The sequence below is a fragment of the Pyrgilauda ruficollis genome, unplaced genomic scaffold, assembly GCF_017590135.1.
Source record: "Pyrgilauda ruficollis isolate IOZ18807 unplaced genomic scaffold, ASM1759013v1 scaffold6, whole genome shotgun sequence".
Taxonomy (NCBI): domain Eukaryota; kingdom Metazoa; phylum Chordata; class Aves; order Passeriformes; family Passeridae; genus Pyrgilauda; species Pyrgilauda ruficollis.
In genome coordinates this window covers 15,507,677-15,531,520 of record NW_024527710.1, presented here as the reverse complement: position 1 = coordinate 15,531,520, position 23,844 = coordinate 15,507,677, and the positions used below count along the sequence as shown (strand labels likewise).

General features: G+C 41.6%; 1 protein-coding gene across 4 annotated transcripts in view; it reads left to right on the top strand.

Moving 5' to 3' along the window:
• DAB1 (DAB adaptor protein 1) overlaps window positions 1-18,023 on the top strand; it is a 99,353-nt gene extending 81,330 nt beyond the window's left edge. For 2 of the 4 annotated variants that reach the window (XM_041483288.1, XM_041483287.1), the window contains exons 9-13: window positions 4,576-4,638; window positions 5,785-5,893; window positions 7,661-8,209; window positions 9,032-9,159; window positions 10,065-10,148. In XM_041483288.1, the coding sequence (XP_041339222.1) occupies window positions 4,576-4,638; window positions 5,785-5,893; window positions 7,661-8,209; window positions 9,032-9,159; window positions 10,065-10,148 (933 nt within the window). Of the gene's footprint in view, window positions 1-1,729; window positions 1,787-4,575; window positions 4,639-5,784; window positions 5,894-7,660; window positions 8,210-9,031; window positions 9,160-10,064; window positions 10,149-17,978 lie in introns of those variants that run through there. The other 2 variants (XM_041483285.1, XM_041483289.1) reach the window with 2 other exon arrangements.
• Window positions 18,024-23,844: the final 5,821 nt, after the last annotated feature.

The following is a 23,844-nucleotide window of genomic DNA, read 5'->3' as shown; positions in this document are numbered from 1 at the left end:
GAAAAGATGTTTTTCAGAGGACTTGGTGATCAGAGGGAGTACTGGAGTGGATCAGTTTTATGTGGTTTATGAAAGCTGCAGCTCACTTGTCTCTTATCCTTATGGGTGCCTTCCAGCTCAGGAAATTCTGTGATTCTGTGATTACCATTGCTTGTGCACTCCAGCTCCTGGAGTTTTCTCCAGCTCCTGGATAATAAGTTATTTTTTAGTGAATAATGAAAAGTGTCACGAGGAATTCCGCTACCAGCTTGGTGTGGTTTCAAACTGCTCCTGGCTTCCAGTGGTGCTGCTGCTTTAAGGTCCAGATTTACATATTTTGTGTTTGACAGATTTACAGGATATCTCACCTGCCTGTATAGGAAGATGGAGCATCCATGACAGGTTTAATGTCACTGGGCTACAAGGATTAATTGTCTCTCCTCCGCCCCAGCCTGCTCGTGAGGGGCTGGCAAGGTTCTGCTGGCTGAGCTGGAGGGGGTGTCACATCCAACACCTGCCTTTTGGGAGGATTAAACCAAGCTTTTGCAGCACTGTGTGGAGGAATCCTCACCTGGAGAAAGACCAGGAGCTGGAGCATCTCTCCAGGCTTCTGGTGCTGGAGGGTGGTGGGCAAAAAGGCGGCTGTCAGAGCACAAAGTGATGAAGTGCTGGCCAAAACTGGGCCCTCTGAAAGCATTCTGTTGTCACTTAATGAGTGTTCTCAAAGTCTCTGGAGTTCTTTGAGTAAACGGACACAGCTTTTCTCACACTTTCCTCACCTGGGGCTGGGGGAACTCAGGGTCAGCTCCAGGAAGGTGCAGGACTGTATCTGTTCCTGATTGTGCTCAGTGACATTATGTTACTTTGGCTTTGCCTTTTCCCACTCTTTTATTTTCTCTTTCCTTCAGCTCTGTGATGAGATGAGGGAGGGAAAAGCATTCTAGGCTGTTTGTGGGCTTTTTAAGTGACATGGAATTGCTGGCTGGTAACCTGTATGAAGCTTCTCAGTCACCTTAGACTTGATTTTCACAGCCTGCTGTTGTTCATGTCTGCAGAAATGAAGTTTCCAGCACTACAATAAATGTTACCTGAAATTTAGCCTTCTGAAGTGATAATATGTGCTAAGTGTGTGGATGGATACAGATATGTACAGATGTGAGGGCAGTATATCCCCACATATATTTACATGCAAACTATAGATCTAAATAAAATGTGAATTGACATATAATTTTAAAAATTGCTACAGAAAGAAAATAATTATCCTAATTATGTTTACATTGATATTATAGTTTCTCTAGTTAGAGAAATGTGTGTTTTTTACTTGGTTTTAGAGCTTTTGTCATCCAAAACTCAATCATTCTTTTTTCCCCTGAGGATGTTAAATCCCTTCTTTCACCAAGCCAGGAAAGGTTCCATTTATATAAGCAGGATCAGAGTTCACTGGGTATGCTTACTGCTGAATTAATAAATATTTAGGAAAATAAATAGGTGTGTCACAAGTGGTAAAATTGCTTTATGCACCAGAAGATGAGATTTAGCACAAATGGAGTGTTTTGTTTGCCCCACATCCCAGCAGCATTCAGACTCACTGTTTTGACTGCCTGATTTCAGATCTGTGCTCACAGCAAGATGGAAAGGGTTTTCATTTCAATGCTGAAGTCAATAATTATGGAGGTTATCATTTTCATGCTCAGAAATTCATGTCATTTTCATAAATCATTCATCTCATTTCATAAATCATGCTTTACAGCTGGAGAATGGAAACTTATTGCTGGACATTGATGAAAATCTTGTTTCAGTCACTCAGGTAAGGTTGTGACACTAAAAAATATTTTAAGGAAATATAGTTGAAATCATCTATAGGAATAGTGCAATTGGAAAATGTTCAGCTTGGGATTAACTTCACTGGAACGTGGCTAATATCAGATGTGAATAATCTTAATGAAGCATAAGGGGTGAAATCAGTTCTGCAGTGACAGTGAAATCACAGAAATAAAAGATAAGTGCTTGGTGTCCAGGATTTCATGTGCTGCAAGTAGATAAAGGCAGCTCTGTGTCAGAGAAGGTGCATTCATTTATTCAGACTGAGAACTGGGTTGTAGAAAAAAGACTCCTGAACCATTTGGGACTTCAAAATGCACCTCTAAGGGTTGCTGTTTAAAGCTCCAGTCAGTAAATGAAGGTGTTGTGTTCCCACTAAATTTGTGTTTACATTCTCTGATGTGGTTCTGTAGCTCCTGTTGTATATGAGGTTGATATTCTGTAAAAAAATAATTCCCCTGTAAATGTATTTCTTTTTCCTGGGGAATATTGTGAGTGAGGGTTTATTATAACAAAGTGCTGTTGACTTTCCTATCACTCTCTCCAGCTGCCTGTTTAGAAATGTGTCTGCAGAGCTTTAACAGAATTATATCTGTGAAGAATATCCAAAGATCCATCACCTTGAAGCACTCTGAAAAGTATTACTATTCCCATTATCCAGGAGTATGGAGGCACTGGCATCTGAGCTACCACCTTTCAGATGCATGTCATATAATCCAGAGTTCAAAAGTATACTGACTATCAATTTCCAGTATTCCTGGGAAACCTATACTATTTTTTCCACCAAAATATATATATATATATATATATATATATATATATATATAGCTTTGCACACAGCTGTGTGTACCCTGCCCTTTCCCATCCTCCCTGGCTTGCTCGTCTGCTCCCTTTTGCTCATGGAAAGGCCACAAATCCACAAATTTAGGTTCCTTAGGAGCAAACAGTGAATAATTCCCGAGGGGGGCAGGGGAAGGGCAGGTTTGGGGTGCTGCTAAACAAGCAGTTTGGAGAGGTGAGAAGAAAGTGGCTCTTGGAGTATTTCAGTGTCACCTGACACCTCTTGAGTCAGTAGTGCCTACAGGAGGCTTGAAGTGATTTCCAAATGAGTGCTGCTGTTGTCATTATTCCCACTTCCCTGAGCATTTTAACAACCCTTGCCTAATGTATTTGTGCACACTGCAGAAGGGACTTAGGCTGGGTTTGTTGCTTGTTTGGGTTTTTTTTGCAAAAGCTATTTAGAACTGGTGTACCCTGAAGAAAATGGGGCTTTCCCTCTTTTTCCCTTCTGCATTTCCATGTAGATACTTAAAGGGATTTATAAATGCATAAGAAGAAAATGCTTTGTCATAGCACTAAAGCAATGTGATCTTTTTAATATAAAATATGATGTGAGAAAATGTGAGATAAGTCATCCCTGGGTACATTGTGATGTGAAGCTGAGAATCAACAGAGCTGCTCAGACAAATTCCAGTTCTGACTGATTGTGGTTTTGCTTTTATGTGTGAGAATAGACACTGGATTGAAAAAAAAAAAAAAAGTATATAAACTTTTGATATGTGTAATCTTGCTCCTTAAGAGATAATTTTTAATGGAAGGTTAAAGGCAGGAAAATATCTTGGGGTGATCTTGATCTCTTGGAAGGCTGTAAAGCCTGACCTGCCAGTCTGGTTGCTGTCCAAAGCATTCAGGGGCTCCTTATGCAGGACAAAACTCAGCTGAATGTCAAACCTGTCTGTGTGACAGGAGGATCCAAGGTTTATGTGCCTAAGATGGGGAAGAGATTCAATGAGCTAAACTAAGATTTGCGTTAAATCTTGTTCATAATGAGAATTGTGCCTTCCCACTTTTTGTGGGTGTGATAGTGGGAAAGCCAGTAAGAAAGGTAATGAGAAGAGAAAGTTCTGGGTTCTCACCAAAGCTTTCCAGTATAACCACCCTGATAAGGATGGTGGATGGGGTTTAGGTTTCCTGCAGAGGAATCTTAGGGATCTGTGCTTTAACATCCCTGAACTCCAGCTGAACTCATTTGCAGGGGGGTGGAAGGGAGTAAAGTTGCTCTAGAACATGTGAAGGAGCTTTGATTATGCAGCCACTCAAGCTGCTTCTTATAATAAAATGTGTTTTCTTTTCTGGTCCAGTTAGCCAGGCCTGCATGGGTGACCTGTTTTGAGTTCCCAGTGAAGGGCATCCCAAGGAAACATTTCTAACAAGAATTAAATGTACAGCCACAAACTTGCAATAACCCAGTTGTGCATCCTCCTTCAAGTCCACTTATCCAGGTCACACCTGTCCCATGGGCAAGGGGAAATCAGGCAGTACTTTAAAAGCCCTTCCCTTCTGTATCTTGCTGGCACTCCACGTGCTGCTGCCATGCGGTAAGACCTTGGAGTGAGGGTTTAGAAGAGAAGCCAGGGAAAAGGACTGGCCATAAATCATGCTTGGAGCTCACTGATGTTAAAGGCAGAGCAGTAATGCATCCAATCCTGTTCTGGATAGTTGTTTCATGTTTTATTAATTCTTTTTCACTTTGGAGCATTCCCTACAGAATTGTTTTATAGTGAGTTGTTGGCTATTTGGGTGCATTAGCAATATTAAAATCCCACAGCTTGAGCCTGTGTGCTTCCTCCATGTGGGACTTCACAGTTGAAGCCTGCAGGACTTTGGGGAGGTTTATCTTGTTTGCTGTTACCATAGAACTTTACAAGTTGTAACTACTTGACTCATAGTTTCTTCTCCTCAAAAGATAAATGGATTTTTTTTTTCTCTTTACAGGCTGTTACCCAACTAGAGCTTTTTGGGGACATGTCCACTCCTCCTGATGTAACCTCTCCCCCAGTGAGTACCCAGGGAAGCTGCACTGTGTTTTTCCTGCGTGCTATTTTCAGCACATTTATTGAGCACATTTACAATTTGTGTCCTCAGCCGTTCAGTGGGGAAGACTTCAAAATAGTTTTTAGGTTGCAGGAAAATAAAAGTGAAGTAAATTGAACGTGCAGTCCCTGCTCCACAGTGATGTGCAAAAATACCTTTGATTTTTATTTTTCTGCTCTGGTGTTAAGTGTCACAGAGGGATGCAACCTGAGCTGCAGATCTGCTTCCCTGGTGTTTGTCAGAGGGAAATGCTTCACTGCACTCTCACTGCACTGCAGAAGATCCACTTACAGCTTCATATTTTATGTCTCTGGATCCACCAAGCAGAGATCCCAGAACTGCTGTTAAAGGAGGAAAATAAAGACAGAGAGAAAGGGCTGGATGTCTTTTAAGGGCAAAAAATAATGTCTCAACATGTTTTGCAGCATTATAAGATGACAAAAAATTCTCATATAAAGCTTTAGAGCCTTGCATTAAGCTGTAGGGAAGTGTGAATATACTGAGAAAATTCAGGTGCTGCTGTGAGGTCAGGAGCCTCAGATCTCCAGTATATTCTGGATCATGTCTGGGACTAGATGTTCAAAGCCCTTTCTGCTCATCCTCAGCTTACTCAATTGGATTTGGCTTCTTCTTTAATGTAGACCTATGATTCTGGTCCTAATGGTTAATTAGAAGCAATATTTATTCAGTTTTCCTTAAATCCTGTAGGTATTTCATTTACCTTAACTGTTAATAATAACTTAAAAGTTAATGCCTTGGTCACTGCCTTTCCCTTTTGTCACCTAATAGCTAAAACCACAAGTCTGTATGTTCTGGAGAAAGAAATTATGTCAGTATTTTGGTTGTGATATATTCCAGGCAAATTTCACCTTTATTTTCTTCCTCTGATAGAAAATTGCTCCATTTCTTTCTTTTTCTCCCATCCCCAGCAAATTCCAATACTTTTATTTCTATTGCTTCTTTCCTTCTACATCTTCCCATTCTTTCTTCTTCTTTCTTGTTCTTCACTCCAAGGCTGGATTTTTAGAGCTCCAGGTGATGTGACAGCAGAGTGCAGCAGAAGCTGCAGCTGATACCTCACCCTTGTGTTTTCTGCCTGTCTCCCTGCAGACTCCTGCTACTCCAGGTGATGCCTTTATCCCATCTTCATCCCAGTCACTCCCTGCTAGTACAGACATGTTTGGCTCTGTACCTTTCAGCACTGCTGCCGTACCCTCAGGTAAGGAATGCTCTGGAATTAAAGTCTGGAATCAGATCTGGGGATCAGTGCCCAGCTCTGGTTTGCATTTCAGTACTCAGGGCGTTGATTTTAGCAGGGTGGAAGTGGGGAAGGCTTTTGAGATCAGTGCTTCAGGGCAAGGCAAAGCAAGCAGGGAGTACATTCGTTTGAATTTGCCTACATTTTTTAAAGCAGAAGCCAAAAAAGTCGCTGGTAGTTCAAGCATAGTTCAGCCATCTGGATAACAGAACTTCTAGGTACAGGAGAAAGAGAGGAAACAGCATTTAGTTTAAGTGTTGGGGGTTCTGTGGTAGCAGTGAATATCCTCTGCTGTCTCCAGTAAACAGGCTGAGAATTTGATTGCACTTCAAATGTATTCCACTTTGTCAAATCCTGGAATGTCCTCTAGACTTCCCTGGATTCCTCAGAGTGCTCAGAATTCAAAAGCTGGGTGCATTCTGCACAGACACTCTGGTTTGATGGCTGATCTCTCCCAGTGCTCTCAGCCCCACTTAGGAAAGGGAAGGAGGATGAGGAGGAGGAGGAGTGCCTTGAATCATTCAGCAGTGACTTTCTAATTGGTTGCCTCCTCTGATGGCACCAGATTAGCCACTGCACCTCAGGCAGGTTACAGGGGCAGTGAAGTGTTTGGGGATATTGTCAGATGGAAACCTTCTCTGGGGTCACCATGAGGGTGAGATCATCTGGAAAATCCATCCTGGACATCTGTTGGAACAGAAATGTATCTGAGCTGCTGCATGTCAGATGGAAACCTTCTCTGCTGGGTTGGGGTCACCATGGGGGTGAGATCATCTGGAGAATCCATCCTGGACATCTGTTGGAACAGAAATGTATCTGAGCTGCTGCTCCTTCCAACACTCAGGAGCTGAGTCTCTCAAAGTTCAGTTCCTTATTTTTGCATTTTATTGAGTTTTGGGCTTTTCCCTATACAATATAGCAGGCACTCTTATGTTTGTGATTACAAAACAGCCTAGAGAAAAAGGTACAGGAGGATTGGGGAAACACTCAGGTTGGAAACAAGAGTTTTAAAGCTATGACACTATTAAAATTGAGAGAGAAGTTACATTATGCAAAGTATTAGTGGTAAGTATTGAATTTAAATGTGAAACAGCATATCTGTAAAGCACAGTACTTGTATCAGTGGAACATAATTATGTTAGGTAGTTTAATTTGTAAAATGTTTTACAGGAGTTTTAGTTTCAGAGCACTTTGTTGTTGTTGTAAATAAAAAAGCACCTGATCCTATAATTCCTACCCAGTCAAACTCTTGGTAGCTTTAAAGGAGGCTTCAGGTCTGACAGGAAGCAATTATAATTTTGGATTTAATCACTAATTTCCTCCTCAGCTGGAGGGGGTTATGTTAGCCTAATACTTGAAGCAGTTTGTTGTTAATAGGTATTTAGTGCAGCAGAAGCTCAGGATCTTTTTGATGTTCTCAAGTAATTGGGTAATAACCAAGTGTGAGGATTTTAATCTGAAATCATCTGAGTTGGATTTCTTTATTATTAGTAGTAGTAGCAGCATGAGATGATTGCTTTGCAGAGTCCACCAGCCTGTGGTTCTGTCTGTGAGTACTTGTGCAGTGATGCAAATTCAGTGTTCTCAGTTTTCTTTCCAAGTGTGCTGCAGCCAGGTTCACTGGTGCAGCTCTGCACGTTTCTGATTTACTGCGTCGCTTTTCCCGCGTGCAATTCAAACCTTCCATCCCGTTTGTTTCCCCCCTCCTGCTCTCTTTGTTCCCCAAAGGTTATGTTGCCATGGGAGCTGTCCTGCCCTCCTTCTGGGGACAGCAACCACTTGTTCAACAGCAGTTGGCCATGGGTGCCCAGCCTCCAGTCGCTCAGGTGATGCAGGGAGGACAGCCCATCGCGTGGGGCCAGCCCGGCATCTTTCCTCCCACCCAGCAGCCGTGGCCATCCGTGGCTGGCCAGTTCCAGCCCACTGCCTTCATGCCAACACAAACTGTTTTGCCTTTACAAGCAGCCATGTTTCAAGGTACCATTGCTCCTATAGCCACCGTCCCACCCACGAGCGATTCCAACAGATCGAGTCCGCAGACAGACAGGCCCAGACAGAAAATGGGAAAAGAAATGTTTAAAGATTTCCAGATGGCTCAGCCTCCACCAGTGCCATCAAGAAAACCAGATCAGCCTTCCCTCAGTTGTACCTCAGAGGCCTTCTCAAGTTACTTTAACAAAGTTGGGATGGCACAGGAAGCAGATGATTGTGATGACTTTGACATCTCTCAGTTAAATTTGACTCCTGTGACTTCCACAACACCATCTACAAATTCACGTGAGTATTTATGTGCTTTCAGCCATCCCTTTCCTCAGACATGACTGCTCCTCAAAGCACTTCTGTCTCTTTTTAAATTCCAACCCAGATACTGAGAACCTTCATGCATGCTCTGGCTTAAGAAATATGTTCCAGCCATAAAGGAAAATACCATAGAGGAATTTCAGAGGTCATAGAAATGAACAGCACAGACAGCTACAGTCTGAAATTTAATTTCTAAAATTAAATGTTACAATATTTGTTTTGCGATGTGAACATGCAAGCTGTTTGGCAGAAGCCCACGGCATTCAACCTTACAACTGGTTTCACTTATGTCCCATCCATATTTCTCAGAAATTAGGGGATGGGTATTTATTTTAGTAGCTTGACATATTGGACACATGGGGAAATTGATTGGAGAGCTGTAAAATCAGCTTATGGTGTTCATAGCATGGCAGTGGGGGATTTTCTCTTTTCAGCAGATTGCTGAAAAGTGGAATTCATGAGATTCACCAGAGGTCAGTCAGAGACCCGTTTCACTTACCTGTCACAGGGCAGGTGACTCACACATTCCTATTGTAATGGAGTGGTGTCTCCCACCTTCATAAAGACATAGGCCAGATGCAGCCAAACTTAATTTGGAAGTTGCCAAGTGACGTCAAACACAGGGGATTGATAATGACAACTGTGCCCAAATTTAACTCCTGCAGCTCCTTGTTAGAGAATGATTCTCAGGGGTGGTGAAAGTTGAGGGATGTAAAAGTGTGAGCAAATTTTGTGCTGAAGTGTCTTTTTGAAGAAATCAGCAGAATAATTGTTGCTGTTGCCTTAATCCTTGTTTAGCTCCAACCCCTGCACCCAGACAGAGTTCTCCATCAAAATCATCAGCATCTCATACGAGTGACCCTGCTGCAGATGACCTCTTTGAAGAGGGGTTTGAAAGCCCAAGCAAAAGTGAGGAGCCAGAGGCTGTGAGTAGCAAGAAGGTTTCTAAATCTTCATTGTCTCCTTTTAACTAGAAAAGAGAAAAGCTGATAAAGTGTTGTTCTGTAGTGTCAGAAACAACTTTTCCAGTAGGGCTGGGTGGTAGAGCTTGTGGGGGAGCTGCAGCCAGAATTCCTGTCCTGCTTTGGGTTTGACAGCTGATAGCACAGCATTTCTGCTGATGTGCACTAACAGTACATACAAGGAACCAAACTCACAGTTCATATGTAAAGCTGTACATGTTAGATGTATCCAATGCCCTCTTTAGCACACCAGCAGTCACTTTACTCATGGTAAGGAAGTTTGGGGTAAAACAACAAACATGCTGAGGCAGCAGAGAAAGATGTGAGGTTTGTGTGTTAAAAGATGATGGTTGGTGTTGTCTTGCACATTCTTGCATCCCAGTTGCTTGCCTAGCTACGTTCCTCAATGTTCTGGCCCTCAGTTTGTGATTTCCTTACCTTTATGGACCAAAGCAAGAAATGTTATCCAAGCAATGACTGTCAATCACCAGGTGTCTTAGGGAGGGAGGAGCCCGAGTGAGCCAAAGGCAAGAGGGTGTCGGTGCAACAAAAAGTGCAAAATAACCCAAGCTTGGACTCTTTCTGTTTCACATGGCTTTCAGGGCCTTTTGCAGTTCTGGTTGGCCTGATCCAGTACCTTCTGAAGCCTGTGGCAGCTCCTGCCTGGGCTCCAGCAGGAACTGGTGAGGTCCTTTGGTGCCTGCAGCAGCTGTAGGAAACCGCTACAGCTTTGGAGAGCGGCGAGGCCTCACTCTCTGGTTTTCATGAGATAGGATGTACTTGTTATGCCCACAGCATGAAAATAACCTCGTGTTGACTTTTCACTTTCTATTGTTGAGAAAAAAAGGTGTTATGTTCTTGTATTCTAGCCTGATGGGTCTCAGGCCTCCTCCAACAGTGATCCCTTTGGTGAGCCAACTGGTGATACTATAAGTCCACAGGTCGGTAGCTAGATAGCACAGGTTGGGGTAGGTATCTGTCCTTTTTTTCTCTACACCTTGAGGTGTTCACTTACTCTTCCACCAGTGCCTGCCATTGCTTTCATGGATGCATGGTTTATTTTTTCTTTTTTCCTTTTCATCTCTTCTGTTTTACCTCTCCATCCTCCGCAGTGTATTCCTTGTGCTTGGTGGTTTGCATGGCTTTTGCCATTCACTGAGTGTTGCAGCTTATGCAAATATGTGTGTTTCAGCTGCCTGCATGCTTTAAAGAAATGTAGACTTATTTTACTTTGTGTTCACATTCTGAGGGCAAGTAGGGAAACTGAGCCATTATTAACAACATAATAGGCAGAGCATTTTTTTTTTATCAAAGCCACCCTGGCCTTCAGTCAGATGTAACATATTAAATGGAATAAGACATCTTACCCATAGACATAACAATCATTAAATAAAATTATGTAATGATACATGAATGTCTCTACCCTAAATCAATGGGATAATCAGTAGAAGAAGCACGTTTATTATCTGCATGTAAAAAATATTGAAATGGGTTTGTGTATTTTTTATCTCCAACTGCAAATTAAAAACATCTGAAAATTATCATCATTCATATTACCATTGGCATACTGATGTTTTAAAAATTATTCATCAATGTAAGTGATTTAAACCCAGACAGACGGGAAAGATGATCTGTTCATCTTTTGTGTTACAGAACACGTAGAAAATGTGGCTGCCTGTGAATGTTCTGTGATTTGTTTCAATACAGTAAATATATTTTGCCAAAAAAACAGTGAGGCTACAAAGTTTATGAGTGCTGAGTGTTGTTATTCCATCCAAATACTCTCTAGTGTTGCTGTTTGAAGAATATGTTTCATTATCTTCTCCCCGTCTGCCACTCCTGTTTGGTATTGCCCAAATACATGATCTGATACGGCTTCTGTGCTCCAGCATAGAGCTCCTGGAGCAAATCCAGAGCAGTGGTAGAACCCTTCCTATTTTTGTACAGAAATTCCTCTGGGTTTGCCAGTGACTTACCCATCCTCGGTTTAGTTTCAGCTCAAAATTAATAGTTTCATTAGGAGTCAGTTTACTTTGTGCATTAAATATGATTTTACAAAACCTTACAGTAACTTAGCTTTGATCCACTTGGGAATAATGAGGTTCTCTCTTAATAACGTGTGGTGCTGTGAGAGGGCATCTCCCTCTTCTGTAGCTTCACCCATGCTCAGCTCCTGGGCTGCAGCAAGAGCAGCATTAAGCTTTGTGTCTCCTTGAGTCCAGGAGTGACAGTGTGAGGAGAAAGTCAAGCTGGGATGAGCTGCTCCAGCAAGAACATTCATTATTTACTCCAGTGAGAGCTGCTGCTGCAGATGGATGGTGCCACTTGATAATTTGGCTGTGCCTTTGCCTGACCTTGGCCAGCACTGACATCCCCAGCTATCCCAGCTTCAGACCACTCCAAGAGTTCTTCCCTACATCATGAAAGAGAATTTGCCCTTTATCTGAGTCCCACACTCTGGAAACCCACATACATCTGTTTATTATGGTTTATCACAGGGTGGTTCTGCAATTCAGAGCTACCAGGACAGTGTATTACCAGTGCTTACATATGGTTTTGCTGCATTTTTAGTTAATCCCTGTACAGCCTCGCATCAAATATGTATAATTCCCAGAAATATATGCTGGGAAATGTTAACTAATGTTCCTGATTATCGTATTACAGTAATTCCTGAGAGCTGTAGGCAGGAACAGGAAGCTGAACAAAAAAGCAAGCCTCTCTCCAGTGAAGTTCCACTAATATCATTGTCCCTGTGTGCAGAGCCATTCAGCAGCAGTCTGTAGGAAATCCACTTCCCAAGGCCAGCCCAGCTAATTCTGAAGCCTGGTGTCGTCAGAGCAACTGGAAGTCTAATCTCCATGGAAAATTATCAATTCAGGAGTTACTGTGGAGTTGTGTATTGAGCTCTGCATTTGGAGAGAAACTTAATGGGGAGAAACATGTTGTGCAAAAGAATCACAGTCTGCATAAAAGCCACTTTTGTGGCTTAGATGGGAGATTACTTGGCTCTTTAGAATGTGGTTCTTACCCCAAGAACTGCACAGTAACAACTCAGCTGAATGGACCTCTCAGGAGAGCATTGTGTGCAGAAATATCAAATCTGTCTGTTCCCAGATCTCTGAAATCAGCTCTGCCCATACCATATCTTTATTTATCTTGATGTATTCAGAATATCCACCTGCCTGGTTTTTTGTACTCTGATCTTTCAAGGTACCACATCAGTTTGGTTTCTTGATTCCTTCTGATACTCTAAATTATCATCTAGTTACTATCTTCTTTTCTCCTATTTTTCCTCTCTTCCTTTTGCAATCTTCCACTTCAGCTCTCAAAATCCTCATCCTTCCAGAAGCAGCTGTTTCTAGAAGTCACCCTTCCAGAAAAAGCTGTGAACTCTTAGTAGGTAAATGTGACATTTTATGGATATATTACATTTTTGTCTCTTTATGGTTAAAGATAAGAAGCAGAAAGGCCCAACTTCCACAGGCGAAATAAGATTAACTCTTTGCAGAGCTGTTTGTTGTATTTGGTTGTTTCCCCTTTGTTCATGCATGCTGTTGAGGACAGATAATGATTTTGCAGAAGAGGTGAAGAGAATACAGAATGACTGCCACCTTCAGATTATTTATGTTTAATCCCCACTGCTGTCTTCAGATTATGTGGGGAGTAATTGTGGTGAAAGGAGAGAGGGGGAAAGAACTGTTTCTTAGCTGTGAGCCTACCAAATGTCTTAAACATTTCTTATTGTTGACATTTTACATTAAAGCAGGGAGTCTGAACAGAGGAACAAACACAGCTCTATTGAGCTGCTGCCCAGCTCAAAACTTGAACTGGCAATCATTCATGAGAGATTCTCAAGAAACCTTCAAAACATTTGTGGCTAGAGCATATCTCCCTGAAAAAAAATTCTTCAGTTGTTCTGAGAAATGTGTGCAGACAATGAGGAGCCCTCAAAACGTGTCACACCCTTCACAATGCCATCAGCACTGTCAGGAGAGCAACAGTCCATTAGAATATTTGTCTATCAGCTTTTGGTGGTGCTTTGGTGGCCCACTGCCATCATCCATCTTGGAGCAAGTGCTGTGCTCGGTGATAAATGTTCCTAAAAATCTTAGTCAGCTCCGGGATGGGCTGCTGTAACTCTTTTATTTGGGCTGATTTTAGGAATTGGAGAGAGAAAGCAATTTATGGACAAAGCCTTGTGTTACCTGGGAGCTTAGTGAGCCTCAGGAGGGAACATCAAGCTGATTGTGCATTCTCCTCTTACTTCTGCCCCTTTTCTGTTGCACCAGGACTCCAAATAGGTCCAAAATACTAAAGACTGTATTTGCAGGACTCTTCCAGTCTTTCACCTGTCTCAGTCAGAACTGGATAAAGTCCAAAGAGAAATTCCTAATTACAGGTGACCTGTTCTTGCTGTAGGCTCTAAAGCCGTAATTTTCTAACTGAAGACTGAGCAGGGCTGGGAACCTGAGAGAAGTAGTGTTGTGTCTTTGGAAGGTGATCACAGATTGGGATATCCTGCTTCACTCCAGAGAAATCTTAAAATTAACATTTCAGGTCTCGTGCCCAGTTGGTTGTTCCTATTTCCCAGAAATATGGAGGGTCATGAGCAGAGAAATTCAGGCTGCTCTGTGAGCAGGGGCATCCTGTTTGTCCTCATCTCTGCTGCTGCAGTCTCCTTCAAGCTGTCCATTTTCATGTGCCAGCTCATACAAGGGCCTCTCAGCTCTTCAGTGTCACCAGCCCACCTGAGGTCACCTTGTACTCTTCCATTTCTGCAACTTCCTCCTCTAAACAAGAGACAGTGTTCTTTGTAGCTTGTCTAGAACTGTGTTCTTGTTGATTTGCAACCCAACAATTCATTTAGGGACAAGCTCTCCTCACTTCCTCTGTGATGAGGTCATGCCTGTCTTCTGCACGACAACTGATTCTAAAAATCTACTTGTGAAAATTTAGCATCTTTGAGACTTCTGAACAATTTGCTTCAAATTGGCCATTAAGTTCGATTGTTATGAAGGAGAATTGACAGATATGTAGATGGGAGGATGTGTGGATGACAGATCTGTAGATGGAAATAATTGTGTGGCTACTGTTTTGGGAGAGGGGCCCAGAAATAATCAGTGTTTCTTGGCTGCAGTTCATTTTTATATCAGGACTAAGATATGGAGCAGGTTAATCTTTCTGAGTAGTTGTCACTGCATTTTCATTTCATGGATGTACAGCATCCATCTTGCTACTAAAACAACAGAGATTTTTAGAATGCTAATAATTAAACTGGATATTTAAGACAAGGAGATATTCCTAGGTAGGTTTATGTTAAGAACAGAGGCACTCTTCAGGCATAATCCTGAACTAGAAGGTCGCTGTATTTATGCTGCTAATGGAGGCTGTAAGAAAAACAACCAAATATTAATGAGTAATAATAAGCAATAAATAAAAACTGGCTGTTAATGGGGCAGTAGGAATGAGCTATCTTATCACCAAAGATATTTAATTTCAACCCTGCTTGCCAACTTTACTCTGTCCTATTTTGCCTACGGGTCAGCATGCAAAAAAACAGAGAAGGCGCTTTGCACTCCCACCCCCTTCACTTGCAACCCCAGCACAAGATGCTCATTTTGTGTGGCTCTCCAGCACACTTATTTCATGAAACTCTTTATCATTTGAGCCTGCCCTTTCTGATCAGTCAGCCAGGATAAAAGTGGCTGTAAAGGGTATGGAAATCTGTGCGGGCCTCACCTCCTCAATTGAGAGCATCTTGCCTGCAGCTCTGCACAGAGCAGGTGCCTCGCAGTGATCAAAGTGCTGCCAGGGTAAAAATAGTTTCTTCCTAACCCACAGTTATGTTTTCTGAGTGAGTTCACCCCTGCAAGCCCGAGTGGGTGCTGAGTCTTTCAGGAGATGCTCTCCAGTGATTAGTTCTGCTGGGGAGCAGGTGTTAATATCTTCAAATGGGATGCAAATTCACTTCTAGCATTTGCATAATGTTATTCCTAAAGCGTTAGCACCCTTGTTGCCTCACACAGTAGTGGACTGCATCAGAAATGGTGTTTGCTGCTGTCTTGTCCCTCTTAAAATGGGAAGGATAAAGTGATTTGCAGCATGAAGTATTTCTGGAATACAGCAGCAAAAAAAAAGTGCTTCCAGTTCTTGTCTTGGTTTCTCCCTGTGGGTTGATGAAAGCACCTCAGAAGTGATTCTGGGCCAGTACAGCAAGGAGAACACTGTAAGATTTGAGTTTATATGAATTAGAAGCTTTGTCTGTTATTTTGTTTGTTCCTCTCTTTTTGTTCTGACAAAGACCAATTCTTTCCTTTCCTTCCCTCTGCATCTGTTCCTAATGCAGTGGTAGAAGGCAGAAAATGCTGGTGAGATGCTGTGAGAAGAGTTAATGCTCACCTGCCTTTTCATAACAAGCCCTGTGACTTTTGTGTGGATTATGTAAAAAAGGGGGCTTATTTCTGCTTTCAAGACCCTCCAAAATAGTGCCTGTCACTGTGAGAGGAGCTGTCCATGAAGTCAACAGCACTCAACTCTCCTTTTGCCTTTTTCCTGTCCCTTTCTGCTGTCTTTTGCCCTCTTGAGTATCAATATTTTACAGACACCATTTGCATTGTTGGGCTAAAAGCATGCTTGAATTGGCTCAAAATAATACTAGAAAACAAATCTCAGGCATTGACCAAAACCCTTTGACTGGGAAGACTGCACACAATTACTGCAATTAATTTCTCATTTAGGCATCTGAAGGGAGAAATCAACAGAAAGGAAGAAGCAAGAGCGCACTTTTCATGCAAAATGCTCTGGTCTGCTGGAAGAGAAATTATTCAAATCAGTGAGAAATGCAGGCCTTTGCCACATCAAGTGTTTGTACAGATAAATGTTGGGTATGAATCAAAGAAGTTTCTCACTGTAATGGCTGTCTCATGCTTGTTGGAAGTGCTGCTGCCGATGAGGAGCTTCTCCTCCTCCTCTTCCAAGGGTGTGGAGTCCAGTGGCACCTTAGGACACCTGTTACTTCAGCACTTCTGCATATCTGAAGGATATTTGAGGACAGCTCTAACAAGCAGACTTGACATTTTGAAAAGCTCTTTTTTCCCCTGGAGGCGTTTGAAAAACTGACATCTTTTGTTCCAAAGGGATGTCCTCCCTCCCTCTCCTTTTCTTCTTCTCCTTCCTTTTCACTTCCCTTTGCAATGACCTTAGGTTCAGCAACTGCCTGAAGAATGGCCTGGTGTGTGTCAGGTTCACACATTAATTAGTACAGATTTTCTCTGAACTAGCTGTGATAGATCATTCTGCCAGCTTCAAGCCTGCACGTGAAAATTGGCATAGGTAGACTTAACTCACAGTGTGTGAAAAGCAGTTATTTACTCTCAGTCATCTCCTTTGATTACCTTCAGTTTTTCAAGGTCACAAAATATATTTGCTTCTTGCTGGGGATAATTTCAGCAGCATTTATTTAATCATTCCAGAGGGTTTTTCTCACTCACAGTGCTCATAGTGTACTCAGGGCTCCTCGTGGGCAGGGGGTGGGGAAGCAGGGTGTCTGCAAGCTCCAGAAATGCAGCAGTTTTGGGGAATAAGAGACAACTTTCCTTGGCATGGAGGAAACAGGTTGTATTTTGGATTTGTTGTGTGTTCCTGCACCCTAAGGCAGGACAGGGCAGAGCTGGAGCACTGGCCAGGCACCCTGAGCACAGAACACCCTGTGCATCCACACTGGGGCTGTTCTCCTCATCCCCAGCGTCACTTTGACAAACAGTAATTAAAATCCTGTGCCATCCCCTGGCACAGGTCTATCTGTGCTGCTCAGTGCCCAGTGATTTGCCAACCTTCTGGGGTTTTTTTTTGCTCAAAAGTCACCTCGTACCAATGCTGCTGTAACACAAGTTCATTCTACTTTGGTTAAATTCAACGTGTGGCGTGGTATTTGAATATTTATCAAGCTGTGGAGAGTTAATGCAGTGTGGCATTAATTAGCCTTTCTGCCTGTCTTGTTCTGTTTTTAGATGTCATTCTTAGTTTAATAAATTAGTTTCTGGAAATGAAGTAGAGTGGATTTCAGGGTCCACAGATGATTTGCTACCCAACTTGGCCAAGATGAACACAGTGTTAAGAAAGCTTAAGGTGTGTCATCTATGAAGCAACAGCTGAAGAACATGGCAGCTTTTCCCCCTCCCACATCCAGGAAATTCCCAAGAAAGTATCTGTTAACCAGTTGACATGCTTTCCTCCCAGCTTTAATGATTGTACTAATGGTTCCACAGACTCCTAATCGAACTGCACAGGGCTCCTCGTTCTTCATGGGCCACTCATGTTGTTGTTTTAAATCCCATCACAGCTTCATTAGCTCAGCTTTCCGTGGCAGTTTCTGTTTGCAAGTGGTTTTCTCCTGAGCTGTGCAAAACCCACAGTTATGTTCTGCTGTTGTGCTGCTGGGGGAAAACTCAGCCTTGTACACGGGCTGCAATTCCAGTTCTGAACTTCCAAAGCCCTATAAATTATCATGTAATTCCTTCATATGTCCGTGCCCAGCAGTGAGGGTCAGTGCGTGGCCAATGCTGGAGGAGGAAATGGATAGAAAACACTCATTTTCTGAAATAATTCCCATTTTCTTCACCACTCAGCCGGGGTGCCACGATCGCTCAAGGCAGCACAGAAAGCAAACACTTCCTGTGGGTTTTGACTCACAAGGTATCGCTGCTCTCAAGCAGATGTTGTAAAAATGTTCTGAAAATGCTGTCTGGAGACATCTCTGCTCATTTTATTTTTGTTATCCCCAGGAAGCAGAGCCTCTCTACGCGCAGATTAACAGACCTAAGAAATAGCATTGTTACAGGCTTGTGGTGCTCCAAGACTCAAACGAAACCCAACAACCTGGCGGGCCTTTGGCTTTCATGCTTTTTTCCGATTGATTTTGTCTGACAAAGGAGAGAGTTTGCCCTCCTGGACTGGCTCTACGAGTGTTCCTGATGTGGTTTTTTGGCAACCAATGGCAGATTCCTATGGCAGCACAAAACAAAAACTCTCCCTGCTTCTCATACCACGAGTGCAGCGCCGTCCCCACAAGTGGTGGGTATCCAGACTAGGAAATCCTGCTCCTCGGTCTTCTTTTAAACATTTCTGTGTGCCACCTATAAATAACGAGCATCTGAAATTTATTGGGCGTTAGACATTCCTTTTTTTGTTCTTTTCAGCAAAAAGCAGAGTCTGTATGTAGCAGTGCATTATCATTCAACAGCCTTTGGGGCATGAATTGGCACTTTTTATGTCACGGTGACATGTTTTTCATCTTCATTTACATCAGGCTGATCCTGACCCTTTTTTTTTCCCTATGTAGACATATTTAAACAACAACAAAATACTGGTGGTGTCTTTTTTTTTTTTTTCTTTTTCTTTTTTTTTTTTTTTTAATGTATTTCTTACTCTGTAGTTTTGTATGAGTGACAGATCTAACAGCAAAACGCCTCCTGTGGAAATGATTCCCAACTTGAAACCACAGAACGGAACTCGGCTGTTTATCCATCCTTGACTGAAAATGTTGCCAAATGGACCTTTAAGTTCTAGCACATCATGAGGAAGAAATGCTGCTTTCTGTTGGGATACTCATGTTGTGGGTAGAGAAAGGACATTGAGTCCCACTGAGGAAAGACAAAAGAGTCAGTATTTCCTAGGAAACTCTAAACAAAGTGCAGAAAAGGAATATTTTTATTTCTTCAATATCTTGCTGCTGTAATGCTATGCAGACAAGTGTTTTCTTCTCTGTGTGCCATTCTTGATGAAAAAAAAAATCATTTGCCAAATAATACTGGTATGCTTCTGGTTTAGGAGTTTGGATGAAGCGGACTTGACAAATGGGACAAGGACGGCATGGATTTTGGAATAACAAACTGACTCTGTGATCAAAATTGTTCATCTTTATCACTTTTTGTACATCAGAAAAAAATCAAATGGGATTTTTATTTTATAACTTGAAAAAAAAATCTTACTGTTAAACTCTTTAAATGTTTAAGGGGAAATGGCTTTAAGGAGTTCGAATGAAAATTGCCATTTTTTTTTTGTAAATATAAATGTTATGAAAATTCTTTTACTAATGCCATTACACAGTAGGGAAGGTAGCAAGTTGCAGTGCTTGGGAGGTGTGGCAAACCCAGTTTGTGGTTCTCACATCACATATGTTTTTTCACATGCTTAACAATAATGGGCTGAAGCTCAAGTGCATTTGCCAAAAGCAGTCAGCTTGTCAGCAACTAGTGAAATTAATGGGAACACATGATTTTATGGTCCAGCATTATCACACGGACATAATTCCACTTACAACAGATCACTTTCCATTGACATTCCTTTGAACCTCTGCATAGAAGTCATCCAACTGTTTACACGCAGAACAAAAAGAATTTAAAACTTCCTTTTTTTACATTTATGAAGCAAAAAGTGCAGTGTTTGGGTTCATATGTTTAGCACATGATTTTCATAAAGAATCTATATATTTTTGCCCTACAGAGAATTGTTATACAGGTCAAATGTGTTTTCCTGATGTTCCTATGCAGTTACAGTATATTGAATTTAGTGGTTTAACACTAAAAAGAAAAAAAAAAAGAAGAAAAAAAAAGAAAAAAAGGTAAAAGAAATCAGAGGATTAATCAGTTTTTAGGGTTATTGTGCGGATTTTGTTTTTAAATTGACACATTAGGATTTACATTTTTGTCATGATTAAAATAGGCCTGGAGTTATAAATGTTTTACTTTCTTTCATCTCTGTTATAAGCTAAAAATGGTTTAGAAGGCAGAATAACTGGGGTGGTGATTGTTGGTATCCAAATCTCACAACATGATCCATTCTTTCATTTTGAATTAGAGAAATTAGAGAAATGTGCGTTGCAGAATGTATGTGAATGAGAAATTAGCTGTGAATAGACCTAATGAACCTGCAGAGAGGAGAATTTTACCCCCATCCATGGTCATTTGATGCTTGTTCCTTAGTCATGTGCAAGCAGCTTTGTAGCAAATCTTGTTTCCCCATTGGAAGATCAAGTTTTCTAACTAGAGGAGATAGTTTAAAACTTGGTGGATCGAGTGTTTCAGGATTAAAAGCAGAGGTAAAAGCGTTTCTGGAGGACACTTCTATCAGAGTATTTTCCTGATTTGCACAGTGGTGCTACTTTCTTCCTCAGCGGCTTTTTTTTTTGGGTTTTGTCCTGCACATGGAACCACAAACCCAGTTTTGGTTCATCACAGACATTGGAGGTTTAGTGTCATCAGTGCATTTCTAGTTACGGGGTGAAACACAGAGGAGAGAAGAGCTTGATGTCTCAGAGGATCACATTTGTAGCAAGCAGATCACTCACAAATGGGTGCTGAGGGAACGAGGCTGGAATTCTGGTGTCTCTGGGCCACCACCACGGACCTTTGTCTTACTTTTGCTCATGAATAAAAACAGATTCTGGATTGTCTCGTCCTGTGATCGTCCTTGTCGTGGCTGGGATGCTGAGCTGAGAGGGCTGCAGGGCCTCTGCACTGTACCAGTATTGTAGATAACTCAAATATCCAGCTTGTGCAATTGTTTAATCCCTCATCCTTCACTAGCACTAAATTCGTCACTTTAAATTTACAAACCAGGGAACCCCACCAGCCATCCTGTTACCATCCCCACCACGTAGGTTCTTGATCTTTACCTGTCATGAAAAGATATTTTGATAGATCGTAGTCATCCAAGTGTCTGATGAAACCTTTCATCTCAATAACGTACTGGGCACCTTCTTTGCAAAAATGTTTACTCCGTGGTTTTCATTCATTTTTATTTCTGCATTCTGACACTTATTTTTTTAATAAAGATGAGAAAGATAAAATGACTGTTGCAGTACATTTCTAAACCTACTTTAACTTTACCTCAGATAACAACCATTTGTTAACATATACGGACACATTATTTTTAACTTTATGTGTAATGCATTCAGCAACAACAACAGAAACCAACCAATTTTTAGAGATTTTCCATTAATTTCTGTAACACACCATGTAATACTGTTATGAATAAAAACATTAAAAAAAGGTGTCATTTCAGTAAGTTTGTTTCATAGCTTGTGCTCCTCTGGGATAATTCTGCCAGACTTAAAAGTGTAGTGTTTGTGTCTGCCATGGCCTTTATTTTTTAACAGTGGAAATACCTGGGAAAAAAAATCCTCAGTTTGGGGAAATAACTAATCTTTAACACCAAGTGTTGCTTATCTTGCAAATGTGTAACTTGCTGATTTTAATTGCTGCCTCCACTTTTTTGGCCTCTTTTTGGGTGTTTTAGGATGAGCATCCCAAACCAGCAGGTATTTGTATCACCTCCTGCAAAATCCCACATTCCTGGGACAGCCCATGCTGTGATGCTCCCAAAGCTGGATTATCCTTGTGGCATGAAAAGCTGAGATTAATTTTGCTCACTTTTTTCATTCAAGTGGGATTTGAAATTAAAGATGTGCATTTAAACATGACAGTTTTGAAAGCAGAATCCCCCCCCCCCCAAAATTTCCAGTAATGTGCACAGAACTGATAATAAGATAATAAAGGTCAGCTGAGAAGGAATTTTGCCATTCTCTGCCAAGAGAGTAATGCAGTAAAATTTAAGTGTAAGAAATACATGTTTTATGTACAGGGAAAGTGAGAGGTGTGGATGTGTGCACATATGTTTTATTGTTCTTCTACTTTTAGATGTCTCATGCCTTCCTTGAAATGCCCAGTAGGTCATGGTGAAACATTTCTTGCCTTTGTCAATGAACATTGCTGAAATACTTGGATCCCACATGAGAATAAAGGTTATTCTGCTGTGGTGAAAGCTCTCCAGAGTTAATGGCATTTTGATTTGTTTGGAGGTAACTGTACCCAGGTGTCCTTGGAAGGAAGAATGTGATCTCTGGTTTTCAACCAGCTACAAAACACCAACTTAAATAAGCCACAGCTAAGAGTGGATTTAAATTAAAATGCATTACAATGAAGGCTAAATCTGGTCTTGTTGATCCTCTTCTGGTACTCTCACGGTGAGGTTGGTTGAGGAAAAATCAGAAAAACTGGTTCATGTTGTACAGCTGTTGTGTAAACTCAGTTTAAAAATTCAGAATGAGCAGGTTTGAGGTGTAATCTGGCAATGGTGAGGAAGAGGAATCCCAAGGAGGGAGGGAAGGACCTGTTCTGTGTGTTCAGGAGGGATAAGAATGTATTCTTACTGTGCTGTGTTTATGTGCTAAATCACATTAATACTGCTGTAGAGTCTCTGTATTGTATAAGAGAGTGCCCAGCTCAGACATGCCCACTTCAATAAATGGTCCCAATTTAACCAATGCTAATTAAGGCCATGGTCTCCTGCAGTAATGAGGATTTCATTAGCAAATTCTGGTTTGCAGAATCAGCCTGTGGTTTTACAGCAGTGAGAATGCTGACAGATCTCTCCTTTCCATGTCAGTGGCTTCTGGGAAAGGAGCTGCTTGTATAGACTGGGAATATGCAATTTTCACTCCCTCACACTGGATTAAAGGCAGTGTTTTCTCTGCTTTAATCTCTACCCAGTGACAGTTGCTGCAACAGAGAAGGTAACCTCTTTCTGGCTGTTTTTGAGGTTGTGAAATACATTTTCATGCACTGTTTCCTTTTTAATTTCTTTGCTTTTTGAAGAGCTCCTTGTCCTGTCAGGTTCATATTTATTGCTTTTCTGGCAAATGCTGTTCTCAGTCGGAAGAATATCATGTCAAAGAAATGAAAGGGGATATCTGTTGGCAGTTTTCCACAGAGGTTTGAATCTGTTCTCTCCAATTCCCTCCCTGAGCCAACGTGGGATGCACACAGTGCTGAAGGAGCACAGTGGAAGTCCATCTGAGCCAGGCACAGCTCCTGCCTTCTCCTTCTGCTCCTGTCTGTGCCATCCTGGGACTCAGCCTCCTGCCCCTGGCTCTGGGTTGATGTTGCTGCTGCAAAAGCCATGATTTGTAAGAGTATTCCTCTCTTGTGCTGGGGTCTTCCATGAATTCCTCTCACACTGATTTGCTTTTTAGGATCAGCCCCATTAAAAACCTTTATTATGTTGTTTTTAAATACCCCAGGTAAGACTGGCATGGGGAGGTGGATTTTGTGTTTTTTTTTCTCGTTTTACTTTCTCTCTGAAACTGAATTACACATTTCAGCTCATGACAGTGAGGAATATGGGGAGATATCCTGATAGGATTTCCTGAGTAGCTGTAACATGGCCTGTCTATTTCTGAAATTATCCTACTGGAGGCAGGAAATATCAGGTCTATTAGTGAAACAGCTCTCCAGCTATTAGTTTTTACAGCTTTAAATAATCTTATCTCAATGGATGTGTTTGCCCTGTGGCTCATCTATCACCCTAAAATGTTTTATCAGCACCTGAAAAAAATCTCAACTGAGAAGAATAGCCTCAGATGTTGCCCATTCAAGGGGCTTTTAGATACAGAGTTTTTTGGGTTTTTTTTAAAAAAGGTCTTTTAAGATCTTATATTATTTGCTGGCTTTTCAACCCTGTTTCATAGCTCCTGTAGCACCACTTCTATAAATACTCCTCACCAGCAAAGAAAGGAAATCACAATAGATTAAAGGAAAATCAGGTTAACAGGCAGCAATCTCTGCCCATTCAGCCTCAGACATTTGTGAA